The 14,321-nt window shown below is 47.5% G+C and overlaps 1 protein-coding gene across 2 annotated transcripts in view; it reads right to left on the bottom strand.

Annotated features, from left to right (window-relative positions):
• FAM117A (family with sequence similarity 117 member A) overlaps window positions 1-14,321 on the bottom strand; it is a 39,617-nt gene that overhangs the window by 21,332 nt on the left and 3,964 nt on the right. Inside the window, exon 1 of one of the 2 annotated variants that reach the window (XM_079949825.1) lies at window positions 12,238-12,292. The exons of the other annotated variant lie outside the window; for it this stretch is intronic. Coding sequence (XP_079805951.1) covers window positions 12,238-12,277 — 40 coding nt within the window. The 5' untranslated portion in view covers window positions 12,278-12,292. Of the gene's footprint in view, window positions 1-12,237; window positions 12,293-14,321 lie in introns of those variants that run through there. 2 annotated transcript variants of the gene reach the window in all.

Genomic DNA, 14,321 nt, shown 5'->3' with positions numbered 1-14,321 from the left:
TATTTACTGTAACCAATTTAAAATTTGTTCGACTGTATTTCATTATTGCTGGCCTTGGGAATTCCAGGACGCAAAGGCTGCCACGCATGGTTAATGGTTTACTGTGAACGCAACTCTCCTTACCATGTACAGCAGCGACAAGCCGGGATATCTGGCTTTAGCTTTACGATGGACCATTTGTTTAGCTCAAACAAGCCATGAGAATAAACCTTGGCTCTGTGCTGTGGTTTGTTTGGAGCAAAACACCACGATCAGACATAAAGCTAAGCCTAGAAGTGCGGCTTGCAACTCCTGTGCCCATGTTAGGGGAGAAACAAAACAGGACCCCTCTCTGTGTTCACAGCATATTCCTAGCTACGGTTTACTGTGACAGGCAAACCGGGACAAAGCCAGGAAGAGCTCACTTGTCTACCTTGAAGGCCCCATGCAGCAGGTCAGCTTTCTAGATTGCAGGAGCTAGCAACAAGTTTCCAAGCGTTTCTTTAAGTCCTGCTAAACCCTCTTCCTGTACAAGTCAGTTGGGAAGGGTGCACCTGTAAACAAAGCACTACTACTGCCCTTCCCCTTTAAGACAGGCAGCATCGACTGTTTCCGAGCACAATTCAAAGTGTTGATGCTGACCTTTAATGCCCTAAACGGCCTCAGCCCAGTATACCTGAAGGAGCGTCTCCACCCCCATCGTTCTGCCCGGACACTGAGGTCCAGTGTCTAGGACCTTCTGGCAGTTCCCTCGCTGCGAGAAGTGAGGTTACAGGGAACCAGGCAGAGGGCCTTTTCAGTAGTGGCACCCGCCCTGTGGAACGCCCTCCCACCAGATGTCAAAGAGAACAACAACTACCAGACTTTTAGAAGGCAGCTGCCCTGTTTAGGGAAGCTTTTAATGTTTAATAGACTATTGTATTTTAATATTCTGTTGGAAGCCGCCCAGAGTGGCTGGGGAAACCCAGCCAGATGGGCGGGGTATAAACAAATTATTATTATTAATTATTATTATTATTATTATTATTATTATTTAATAGCTCAGTCGGTAGAACGTAAAACTCTTAGTCTTAGGGTTATGGGTTCGAGTCGCACGTTGGGCAAAAAGATTGGACTAGATGACCCTCGTGGGTCCCTTCCAACTCTGATTCTATGTGTGAAAAGGACTGGCTGCACCTTCCCCAGGTTTTTCCAAAGGGAAAGGGGGACTCACACCTCCTTTGCAACAGAGGCAATCTAAGCGCCTTCTGAACAAACTGCACCTGTATCCAATTTAGCGTGAGAAACACGCCCCCCCCCAATCCACTGGCTTGCTCAGTGGCCTTGGGCAATTCTCTCAGCTGAACCTTCCTCACAGGCTTAGAGATGAAATACGAGATGAGATGGTGTAACACCTAGCCCTTGGGACAGACATCTAATTGCATCTTAATACATTCGCTTCCCAATTGCTTCTGTACAGGAATGCATCCCCTCCTCTTATTTTTAGACTGTACGCATGTAGGCTGGGCCTGGTGTAGGCCTCCCCAAATTATTACAAGGATCTGCAACTATTTTCTTAGTAAAATGATGATTACTATTTCCTCGACTGTGCCGGGGCAAGTCTATTTTATGCACTTATTTCTGATGCCAACGGCTGCAGCCATATTTAGGAACAGCTGTGCTCTGTGAACATTCCTGCTTCCCAGCATGCCCAGTCCCTGGTCCCCAGCATTTCTGGAAGTTGATAGGCTAAGCCTCAGTTCGGGGACCCAAGATCTCAGCTTTGCCAAGCCATAGCTTGTTGGCAGGGGAGGAACGAGACCACAGCTCAGTTGTAAAAGCACAAACTTTGAAGGCAAAAGGTCTTAATCCCTGGCATCTCCTGGTAGGAACAGGAGAGATACCCTTCTTGGAAACAACCCTGAGCAATGATCCAACTTTATCTAAAGCCACTAGGTAGGCTTAGGCAGGCCACGGTGCCTGATCTTAAGTGTTAATCATAGCAGGTTTTATTACTGAAACCTCAAGAGCCTCTGCACTTTTGATTTCAGATGCGCGAGAGCCAGCTCACTCATTGGCAAAGGAAGCACACTGTACAGCACTCACAAGTGCTGTTAACCACATGGGTCCTATGTGACATTTGCCACCTCAAGAACCTTGACGGATGGATATAAAGCAAGCTGTGCCCTGAACAGTGTCGCATGCAGTTTAATCATAATGGAGACTCAAGACCCGTAGGAAGCTTTGCCTTGTGCAGAGTCAGGCCCCTTAAAAACAGAAGAGATCAGGCCATAGGCCAATCTAGTCCAGCATCACAGGGGCCAAGTAGATGCCTATGGAAAACGTGCAAGGAGGACCTGAGTGCAACTGCGCTCTCTCCACCAGTGTTAGAAACTCAGATATATAAGCTAGGGGCCAAATGGCTCCTTAAACCAAGGTTGCAGTCGCCAAAATGGAATGTCTAGTTGCCATTTGGGGGCAAGATGGCTCTAAAGTCTATTTTTCAAATGACTGTGATTGACCCGCAGTTAAACATCTGGATAGTTCAGTTGACAACTTGAGCTAGATTAAGAACTTTGATAATTCAAAGAAAAGTCACTTGATTCAGAAACAGTCCACATATGTATTGGCCTACTGCGACTTCTTTTCGTTAATGGCAACTGCTCCTGCTCAGGCTGCACAGAAAAAGCATTTTGGTTCCAGACGTTCATTCCGATTGTGTAGATAAATGTAACTGATAGAATCCTACAGGATGGGGTATTAGTGAGTCACAACAGTCCAGGCAGAAGACAGATTATTTCCACACAGGGAGACCTGCCTCTGCATCCTATTCCTAGGCAAGCAAGGTTCATGGTCGCGGTTAAAGGACACATTCCAGCCATGCAAAACAAACACACTTAAGGAAAATGTGGCCTGTGGGAGCGGTGTGTGGCTTGGGGAAGAGCCCTGGGGGCCACACAGAGAGGCATGGAGGGCCGCATTTAGACCCCAGAAGTTGCCCATTATCCAGGCAGTGTTAGAAACTGAGATATGAAAGCTAGGAGCTAAATGGCACTTTAAACCTAGGTTATGGGTGCAGGAATGGAATGTGTAGGCACACTTTCTTTTATAACAAGAATAGAAAGCTGAAAATGAATGAACTGCAGCTAAAATACTATGCTTATTTTTCACATGGCCTAGTGCTTCCCCTGCACACACCCCTAATATTCTTAAGAGGGTCTCTTCTCCAGTCTTAAGAGTAGCTGGAAGTGGAGAGGCAGAAAAGGGCCCTCCTTTTCTTCCATACTCTGCAGTTTTAATCTGAATTTGTAGGCATAGTGCTGCGCTCAGAGCTCAGAAACCAAATGCTAACCAAATTCCCTGTCGCAAAATGTGCCTAAACAAGGCATAGGCAAACTCTGGCCCTCCAGATGTTTGGAATTACAATTCCCATCATCCCTTACCACTGGTCCTGTTAGCTAGGGATGATGGGAATTTGTAGTCCCAAACATCTGGAGGGTCGGAGTTTGCCTATGCCTGGCCTGAACCATGGGTAGGCAAACTAAGGCCCGGGGGCTGAATCCGGCTCAATCGCCTACTAAATCCAGTCCGCGGATGGTCCGGGAATCAGCGTGTTTTTACATGAGTAGAATGTGTTCTTTTATTTAAAATGCATCTCTGGGTTATTTGTGGGGCATAGGAATTCATTCTTTTTTTCAAAATATAGTCCTGCCCCCAACAAGGTCTGAGGGACAGTGGACCTGCTGAAAAAGTTTGCTGACCCCTGGCCTGGAACAATGGGAGTTTCGAACACTGCATCCAGGGTATGTTATTGCCCTGCTCTGTCCAGCTTCCCCATTTCTTGGGGGTTGCTTTTTCATATTTAGCTTTTTAAAGGCTAGACACCCCCGGCTTGCCGGCACAGAGTGCATGCTTCCTTCTCTCACCCAACCAGTTTCTTTCGTAAAGCAAAAAGGGGGGCAGCAGCCACCCCCTTGCATCAAAGTTTTCACCCTCCCCACTTTAGTAGTAGTAGTAGTAGTAGTAGTAGTAGTAGCAGCAGCAGCAGCAGCAGCAGCAGAATACTGGACTATTGGCAAGTAACTGGTACTAGCCTGATTAGGGAGAAGAAATGAAAACGCTGTTATCATGAGCTGCAAAGGCCCCAAGAACCGCATTGTAATACTTCAGATTTATGGAATATCTAACCACTTCACAACACATTATCGTAGCAAACTCTACAGCCCCTCCCACAGCACACGCCTGCGTTATCGATGTACTTTGGGGGGGGGGGTGGAAGCGCTGACACAGACCAAGTGGCACAGAGCCACCCGCAAATTTGTGGTTTGAGCCGGAGAGCTCTGAAGTGACGATTTCCTGGCTCCCAGCTCACTCTCAGCTATCACGCTCCCGGCTACCGTGTTTAAAGCAAAAGAGAAATGCCAACCCAAGCCCCAAGGCTGGAGATTGTTTGCTTTTTCATTAACACGTAAATTAATATGCACTCGTAATAACCAAAGCCGGGACCTCCTGGTACGCTGCCAAGGAGAGATCTCTGGCAGCTCAGATTGAGAGCTCCTGACTCACAGCAGTTTAGCAGCTATTTAAGGCACCCCCTCCACCGGTTGTTGACTGAGCATCAGGCAGGCTCTATTTGAGGCGCATGCAAAGCGCACTCCATTTCAGAGCAGTCGCAAGCCAGCTCGAAGGCTGGTTCAGCAGCCCGAAAGCTCTGCCCTTTAACCCTAGAGATGTGGCCGCTCAGTGGTGAAAAGGCAGTCTGCACAAACTCACGATCCCAGGGTTGGGGTGGTCAGCTGGTAAACGCCCCCCCCCCCATATAACTCACACCTGATAGGCCCTGCCACGCTGAAGGCACCTGTGAAATCAGTGGCTGCATAGACAGACAGAGAGCAGAGCCAAGAAAGATTGCAGTCCCTACAGCTGGCCTGGGAGCACTTCTCAGCTCCCGTCAAAGCAGCACGGCCTAAAAATACACCAGAGGCAGCAAAACAATGCTCGCTGCAAGACAAAGATGGCATGCGAGAGAAGCAGAGGCAGGGTGGGGTGTCCTGTTTACAGCACAGCTCTATTATCAGCCTAGTCCATTAGGCTGGGTTCAGCCCAGCCACACCTGGCTGCATATTCTAGACTCCCATCGCTAGCTGAGCATCTCCGATCTGGGGAGTGGGGGAGACGTCCAGAACAGAACAGCTCGGAGATAAATGGAACCGGCACTATCTTGGACCACCAGTCTGGCAGCTGCCTCACATCTTCGGCTCCTCCATCTGGGACAGCTCCTTTGTAATTCCCTAGTCTTGTTTTACACACTGAACGAAGTTGGGGGCAGGGAATCAGCATTTTGGAGAGGAGGCAAAAAGGGGGGTTCTGCTCCTTCCTCGTGCGCCCCCCAATACTCAGCTGCATTGGCTCTCAGGAAGGCATGCAACAGTCCCTTCCTAGTTCATACGACTGCAAGATGCAGAGGGTCAGAAAGAAAACATCTGGATAGAATTCAGCGGGCTCAATACATACGATCAATGCACACAATGGAATATAATACTGTTGCGTACAATACAACCAGAGCCACAGGAGCTAATGGGAGTCCCACATTCCCTTCTCCACTCGACTTCTGCACTGTTTTTCACTAACAGTACAGCAGGTATCTGAACTGCTGCTGCTACTCATCTCAGCTTGACCCCAATGCTGGAAAGAACTCCCCATTTTTCCTGGAAGGGCAAGGTGGAAATTTAATAATAAAACTGTGTTTCTCAAACTTGGGTCTCCAGCTGCTGTTGGACTACAACTCCAATCATCCCTGACCGCTGGGGTCCTGCTAGCTAGGGATGATGGGAGTTGTAGTCCAACCAACAACACTGCAATAAAATATTCTCTTTGAATTAATGCATGGGTAGCTGAGTTCTCTGAGTGTGGGTGTGCATGCACCACTCTTCTCCAGACAGTGGTCTGAGTGCTGGAAGTGTTTCATGCTGCTGCAAAAACCAAATGTCTCATGTGCGGTCTGGTTCCATAAGTTTACCATGTGCTCAGGCATTCTTACATCATACTTATACGTGCAGCTAAGCATACACCGGTATGAATGCACGTTGCATATGAAAAGAAACCTTAAACAGAAGCAACATTTTTGTAGCCTGGAAGACCTTTCTCCTTGCAAGACCCATCAGCCTAAAGCAGTTGGAATGGCTGAGAAACTGCTCAACGCTTCTGCCTAGGCAGGCATTACAACCTTTGGATGATCTGACAAGCGCTGCCACTGTGGTTTCCATTTATTGCAATACGCAACTGCGGGTTGCCCTTTTCTCATAGCGCGATTGTTTAAACCAAAACCATGAGTGCAAAATAAAAGCTGCAAATTACTGCAACAACCACAAGTCATAAAATAGGTTGTGAACACTAGCTACACTAAGAGTACACATACAAGGTACAACCACAATTATTAGTAGCCTTAGGGGAGCTGCCAAATATAGCACAAGTTGCCAAGTATGACCAGGTCATCTTTCTACAGTAGTTCGAAAGCATTGTATGTTTTAACTGTTAGCCACTTTTGAGTTTCTTCTGGCCAAGAGTCATTAGGATAAAAACAACAGAAGAATTATGCAGCTTTTGTTGATAGCACCCAAGAACTTTGCTATTATTAATTATTATATTATTATTATTATTATTATTATTATTATTATTATTTTGCACTGCATTCTGCAGGGAGGCACAGGCAGCAATAGCCCCAAGTCGCAGTGCAAAACCTTCTGACAAGCAAAACCTTCTGACAAGAGTAGCACAAGGAAAAACAGCAACCTAGCAATAACCCAAAGAAAGTATTAACATTCCACGGAAACTTCCCGTGTAGAGTTCTTTCAGAACCACCACAAAACGAGCACCACAAATCTTCAACACCCGCAGCAAATTAAACATTTAGATCCCCATCTGCACTACACATTTATATAAGCACCACCACACCCCTTTAAAAGACATGGACTTCCCCAAAAGAGTCATGGGAGCCATAGCCTTCTAAGGATGTTGTTGGGAGTTGTTAGGCGACCCCTGTTCCCCCTCGCAGAACCACAATTCCCAGAGTCCCCTAGGAAGAGGGATTGATTGTTAACTACCGCTCTGGAGAATTGTAGCTCAGAGAGGAAAGGGGGGGGGATCCTAACAACAGTCAGCAGCCTTAACAAACTACCATTCCCAGGATTCTTTGGGGCAAACCATGGCTGTTTAAAGCGGCGTGCTACTGCTTTCAATGTATATAGCACAGATGAAGCCTATTATTATTGTGAGCAGCCTGGCTGCAACAAGGAAGCGGTAGTAAACAGTCCCAGACTCTGGACACTGTTGAAAGTCAGGAAAATTGATACTGCCAATTCTATGCCAGCCTTGGTGCCCTCCAGGCATTTTGGGCTCCCAACAGTGTGGGCAATAGTCAAGGCTAATAGGAGAGCACCAGTTTTTTGGGGGGATGGGGGTAGGAAGATACTCTAGATCAGTGTTTCCCAAACTTGTCTCTCCAGCTGTTTTTGGACTACAACTCCCCTACCTGGCAAGACCAGTGGGTCAGGGATGATTGTAGTTGGAAAACAGCTGAAGACCCAAGTTTGGGTAAGCCTGCTCTGGGTTCTCCCCTCCACCCAGGCACGTATCCTACTGCTTACAGTTCCACTAGGCCCAGTAGCTAAAACATCCAGCTCATAGTAGAGACACTCTTATTTTCCATTCTTTGCTAGGCAGGAGAAGAGCCAGCAGTTGTTCACAATATAAAAGCTCTCTTCCATCAGCTCCATCCACCCACACCGACGACGCAAAGTGGAATTTTTGTCCTTCGGCATCCAAACATTTCCACCCGGCCAAGAATACGCCCAGTTTGCTCTATTTGGCAAGCAGCATCCCGACTGACCAACCAACTAACCAGCAACCCCCAGCCCTACACACACACACACACACACACACACACACACACACACACCCTAACTAGCCAACATGCCTGGTGCTTCCAAAAAAAACCAAAACAGTGGTTTCCCTCTCTGCTCTTGGACTGGTGCACAGCACCTAGGCTGCAAGGAAACTATTTGGCGGAGAGGTTCCAATGAAAACCCCCAGCGTCAGATGGATGAGTCACCTCGGTTTTTTGTAACAGCAAGTTCCTGAAAAGTGAAATATCACCACAATGTGCTGCAAGCCAAAGAGAAATGCTCCCTTTGCCCTGGTTGAGAAGGGGATGACTGCCAACTACCGCTCATGTCTGTTCCGAAGCCTCTGCTTTGCTAGTTTCCATAACCTACTTTCTTATCAGCCGATTAGCAAGCAGGGACCGGTAGATTCTGCTGCTGCATTTTAACTGCTTAGACAATATCTGGGTAGAAGCCTCAAGTCTTCTGGCCCAAACTACTCCCACCAATTCCATTTTGCTCCCAGAAATCCAGAGTTCCGGCACTGGGCGGGTGGGGAGAAAGCCTTCTCTCCTCCAGATAGTGGCACTGAGTGGCCCAAACTGTGGCAAGCAAGAATGACCACTGGGCACATGGGGGAAACCCTAAGTGACCACACTGCTCTCCTGGAGCCAAAAGCAGCATGGAGAAAACAGTGGTGCTTCTTCCACCACCCTCCATTGGTTTGCCTGGGTCCAACAGTCCTTTGGATTCTCCCCCTCTTAGAACTTACTCCATCAAACAGTAATTGCACCCAGCTAAATCAGCAAAAGGGATGAGATAGCCAGTCTCCAGCAAGAAACATGGGTAATGTTATGGAAAAGCTGGTGCCTGGATTTCCTTATGCCCCTCTTGTGACATGCCTCTGAGCTTGCAGTCCATTATTTCAAAGCCTTGAGTGCTTCGGCAGAGAAAGAGAGAGAGAACAGTACATTAATGGAAGCAATTGGTAAAATTCACCAGCCAGGGCTTACACTTAAGAGTGGAGGTCAAGAGGACTAAGGTTGGCAATGCACTTTGGAATGCCTACTTTCTGAACATGTGCAGAGGTCTTCTTGAGGAGCCACAGCCCACCCACACCCCATATATCCAGGCAGCAGGGGGAAGTTACTACTGGACGGAGAAGCTCGAGACATAAGCACCTTTAATGGGGAGAATAAACTATGCCAACAGCATCCCCCTGGGGTGAGGTTCTTGGGGTGGGGCAGAGGAGGATAACTCTCAAGCACACTACCTGCAGGGTGAATCCTCCTCTACCAAGACTAGCAAGATCCTGTCTGCTCAGAAGCACAACCTATGTTAGCAGTTTGTATGTCAGCTTCCACAGAACTGTTTCCATTAAGCGGTGACTAATCTCTACTGTTCCGGCACAAATGCCCCATCAGGATCTCAGCTCTGCATTTAAAGGCTGTCAGAATGCCAGATTTAAGCCATCTGTGCAGCGATGATGCCATGCAAGACTGCTTGGCTCCCCCCACCCCACCACGATACACGAGAGGGTACTAAAGGCATAGAAACGAGCAACCTGGACCTCAAACGCAGGAAAAGTTGACAGATTTTTTTTTTCCAGTTTACAGAACTGAGAGGAATTAGCTGGTGGCTCACACGGCAGTTTTACTCAACTTAGACCGAAGCAAGCATCACATTTTCCAGCTTGGTAAGAGAACGAGACCAGGACTGAAATCATGGCTTTCGTTAGCATCCACTCCACAATTAAGTGCCTTCTCGGAATCAAATGCACCAGCAACAGGCAGCTGCCACTGCCACGCCCTGCCCGTCTGTTTCATGTTTAGATATCTAATGGGTAAAGAAAGAGAGTAACTTTGCTCTTGAAGAAGAGGCCAGGAGCAGAACGACATGCTACACCAGGAGTGGGGAGTCCTTCATCCTCCAGATGCTGCTGGACTCCAGCTCCCATCAGCCCCCACCAGCAAGGCCTGGGGTGCTGAGAGATGCAGTTCAGTAACATCTGGATTCCCCCCACTGATGCTAGACACATGTGCATCTTATGAGAGCATGCCAGTGGAGATCCCTAGGGGGAAATAACCACTCACTACTACTTCAATTTAAATTACCCTGCCCTAAAACGTAGTTTTTCTTCCATAGTATTAAAAACTCAGATACAATATAAAAGCTAGGGGCCAAATCGCTCCTTAAACAGAGCTTGCAGTTGCCAAAACAGAATGTCTAGTTGCCATTTTGGGGGCACAACAACTCAAGTCTTATTTTTCAAATGACGGACTGGCTGACATCTTGCTAGTTCAGATGACAACCTTGAGCTGGGTTAAGAACCTTGAGAACTTTATCTGGGGACAGTCCAAATATATATCATCCTATTTCTTCTGGGGTTTTCCCCCCCTTAATGGTGACACAGACCATTCATAATGTAAGAATATTCTTCACAACTGAGCAGGGCAGTAGGGTGGGGTAAGTGAAGACAAGCTGCAACAATGAACTGTAAGATTGTGCACTGCTCCTGCTCAGGCTGCACAGAAAAAGCATTCTGGTTCCTGAAATTCATTCTGATTGTGCAAATAAAATATAACTGAAAGAATTCTACAGGATGGGCTATTAGTGTGTGAAAACAGTCCAGATCCAGTTATCTCCAGACATGCACCTCCAGATGTTGGAGATGTCAGGCGTCAACCTGGTGCCCAGAGATCTTCACAAGTGACAGTCAGGTGGAAAATGCCCCTGGCTCCTGGCTAATTTCAAACACAGACACCCAAAGGAGCCGAGGGGGACTTAGCAGTAAAGTGGTGTATGCACAGAAAGGTTATCTTAGCAGTAAAGGTTATCTTAGCAGGTTATCTTAGCAGTAAAGTGGTGTATGCACAGAAAGGGCACCTGTCCTCCAATACATCATTACAACTCTTCCTGCTCCTCATGCTTCTGTGAGATGGAGGGAGAACCTCCACCTGCCTTTTGTTGTGTTTACAAGAAACATGCAGTTGGGCCCCACAATCCCAGTACCACAGTGTGTTAAGGCTGCTTATGGAGACAATGAAACCTTCCCACTTGGGAGCGCAGACACACTGCATGCAGGGCAGCACTGTGGGTGCAGCTCTGTTGCATGCTAGCATTCTCGGCCTGCTCACCTACAGCACTTTGTACCACTGCTGCCTACTTTGCACCCAAGGAGACCCTAGGCAAGCAGCAATAAGGGATTCTTCTGCCCCCCCACCCCAGAATGCATTTTATAATCAGCCAAAGAAGGCCACGCCCTACAACAGGCCCCTATCCTGCAGCCGCGATGCCAGACGCATGGTGGAGGTGCCAGTGGGTCACACTCTGGACCTATGCTTCTTCTCTTGAAGGGACAAGTCCCAGCAACTGTATGGATCGAGAGACTGCAATGGCAGCCACCAGACCTCATATATAACCATCAGAAACTTGTTGCCTGGCCCTCAGCCACCGACTGAGCTTGCTGCAATGCTAAAAAACCGTTCATAAACATCCTAATTGTGGAGTACGAGAGAAAGAGACCACCATGCAATGCTGAAATCAACACTCCTGCTGAAAGTGAATTGGAAGATCAACTGAAGGGTTTTTTTTGGGGGGGGGGGGGGAGAGAAAGTGTCTCTGCATATTAGGGAAGATGGGCATATTAACCGTTTGATGCTGCAGCCAGGCCATAATTGTGCCAAACCCCGGAGTTGCTCCTCTATAATCTGGCCCTAATGGAGCACTCCACTGATTTTATTATGGTTCAGGGCTTTTGGCAGCTGAAGAGATGCATTTGTCATCTGGCGATGGGCATCTGGTAACTGCAGAGCATTCTGCTCTCAAGTTCTCTGGAGCAACCTCCCTCAAAGCACAGGGACAGGGGAACCGCCTGGCCCAGAGAGGCTGAAGAGAAGGTAACAAGGAGGGAATCTTTCACATAGGCATCAGGCACCATTTTTATCCTTGGTATTTGCAAGCAGCCTTTTGTACTATTTATAGCAGAAAGCGGTGCATATGTCTTAAATAAAACGAGGTGGCATGAGCCGTTGGTGGAAAGAGGCGCGAACAGCTGAATTTCCTAGGTGGTAAAACACACACACACACACACACACACACACACACACACACACAATATGAAAACTTTGGCTGAAAGCCTTTTTCTTTTTTAAAGGAGAGAATAACTTGCCTCCTTCTACTTTTGCTCCAATATATTCCAGCCAGTGTCTTGATGGGTTAGAAGATGGTAACAACCCTCTGTTGCTGTTGTGTTTGCAGGATACTGTATTAATGAAGATGGGGTGATCGTTTTAAGAAGAGGTAAATAAGAAAACGAAACGAAAAGGTGACTCAACAGGGCTTACATAACCTTGAGTTGTTTGCCCTGCGATAATAGGACATAACTGACAATACTTACCTATTGTGCATGGATTTGATTGCCAGATACAAATGTACATTTGTAATTTCCTTACTTTGCTCTTGCCTCCGTGATAAACCTTTTAGCGCCTGTTGAAACATGTGATATGAAAAAAACTCGAGCCGGGTGATGCAGTTCTGTGGCAAGAACTGTTATCAAACCATAGTGGATCTTGTCTTCCTTGGGGCCAACTTGTTATTCTACGGTTTATTTACCTGCTGCTTTTTTGGTTCAAGGGTTCAACCTATGAATACAGGTTAATCGCAACAATATTAAACAACAAAACCACAAAGCACCTACCAGCCACACAGACAGAGCTACAGAGCATTCCACCTCTCACTTAGCAGCCAAGTTAACTCATATCCCCATCCCAGCTGGTCCAATGTCTCAGTAAGTCCATCTACAACAAATCACTCCACGAAGAAGCGACCCAAAGGGACAGTCTCTTACCCTTTGGGGTTGCCCCACTGACAGCAGCTTGCTGTGTTTCCAAATGAGTAGGCTCAAGCTATGGAAGTGGCCGGGTTCTTGCTCTTGATGGGAAGGGCTGGTGGTGTTGTTTGGTGGTGTTTTCCAGGTGCAGCAGAGCAAGGCTGGGGAATCTAAGGTTGCTATCCATCTCCAGCCAGCAACAGTCCTTCCACTGCTACCTGCCTTCTCTTGGTAGCCGCTTTTCTGTTCATGTGCATCCAGCGTTCAAAATTTACCAGGTGCATTTTGCACCTGCCGATCAGCCACTTCAGGCCAAGTGAAGATGCCCGGGTGCCATCTGGGGGTGCATGCCAAGGGATCCTTGGATCGTGACCGTTTTCACACACTAGCAGCACACCCTGTAGAAGAATTCTGCTATATTTTGTTCTGCACAATCAGAATTCCAGGTGCCAAAGAGCCATATTGAAAAATATGACTTTCGAGCCGCCTGACCCCAAAAATTGCAACTAGACAATCCATTCTGGCAACTGTAACCCTGGTTTAAGGAGCCATTTGGCACCTTAAGCAAACACTGGTGATAATCCTCCCACGATTCCACTGCCAACCATCTCCAAATGAAAACAGGACTGAGGTTTCTTCCTCCTCCTTTCCATTCTTGTGCTCTTCAATAACTTTAGGATTGCTAACCACCTAACCGGGGGAATAACCACTACTACCACAGCCTTACAAGATTTTAGTGCTTCTGGGCCCGTTGCCAGGGTTGTGCGAGCACCAGGATTGGGGGCTAGCTGCCAGTTTGAACAGAAGCCGGAAGCATCATTTTCACATAGTGTGCAAGGCTGAACTGTGTCACCCAACACGTGTGTAACCAAGGAGGCAGAATGCTGAGCTCAGAGCTAGCTCATCATTTCCGCAGGAGCTGTGGCACAAGGGGCTGCAGGGTGAATGTGCTTTCTCTGTAACCACCCACCGCAGGCTCCCTAAAGATGAGGAAGGCAGGGTGGCGGCAGAGCAGCTTGGTGGCAGATGTCAAGGGGATTTTTCTCACGCCCACTTCCCTTTGCCCCAAAGAGAAAGAAAAAGCACAGGCTGTGCCCACTGTATTCACCACCACAGGGAAGATTATTGATATTAATTCTGCTCCATCCACCTCCTCTGCCCAGGTGCCATGAGAGCACACATCCTATGCAAAGCAGGCTGAGAACTCCTTTTTTTGGGGGGGAACCCAACCACCTCTGCATGCGAGCCTATTACCTGCCTTGCCATCTCGTAGTCCTTTCATTCTACCCACTCAGCCTGAAATATAAATTCGCATGCCTCTAAGGCACTGCGTGTACTTTCCCTGGCACGGCAATAACTACTTTCTGCAAATGGGAGTCATTTGTCAAGGCCCTCTGTTACCAGGTAGTATTTTTTTTAAAAATGGAACACAAAAAACACACCTCGGTCCTAACTAGTACCAGAGTCGGAACTGGATAATGAAAGAGAAAATGGGATCTAAGGGATCAGGTCTCACTGAAAATAGATGGCATTTCCCAGCCTCCTAATTTTGATAAGCAGCCTTGAGGGGATCTAAATCTTACAACGCTGCTAATGCCTTGTGGGATCTCTGGAGCAATTCTCCGTTTTCCATTGGTTGCGCTGGTAATAGA

The sequence above is a fragment of the Podarcis cretensis genome (genome assembly GCF_951804945.1).
Source record: "Podarcis cretensis genome assembly, chromosome: 13".
Lineage (NCBI taxonomy): Eukaryota > Metazoa > Chordata > Lepidosauria > Squamata > Lacertidae > Podarcis > Podarcis cretensis.
The sequence above is the reverse complement of the archived record's forward strand: the minus strand, read 5'-3'. Positions and strand labels throughout refer to the sequence as shown.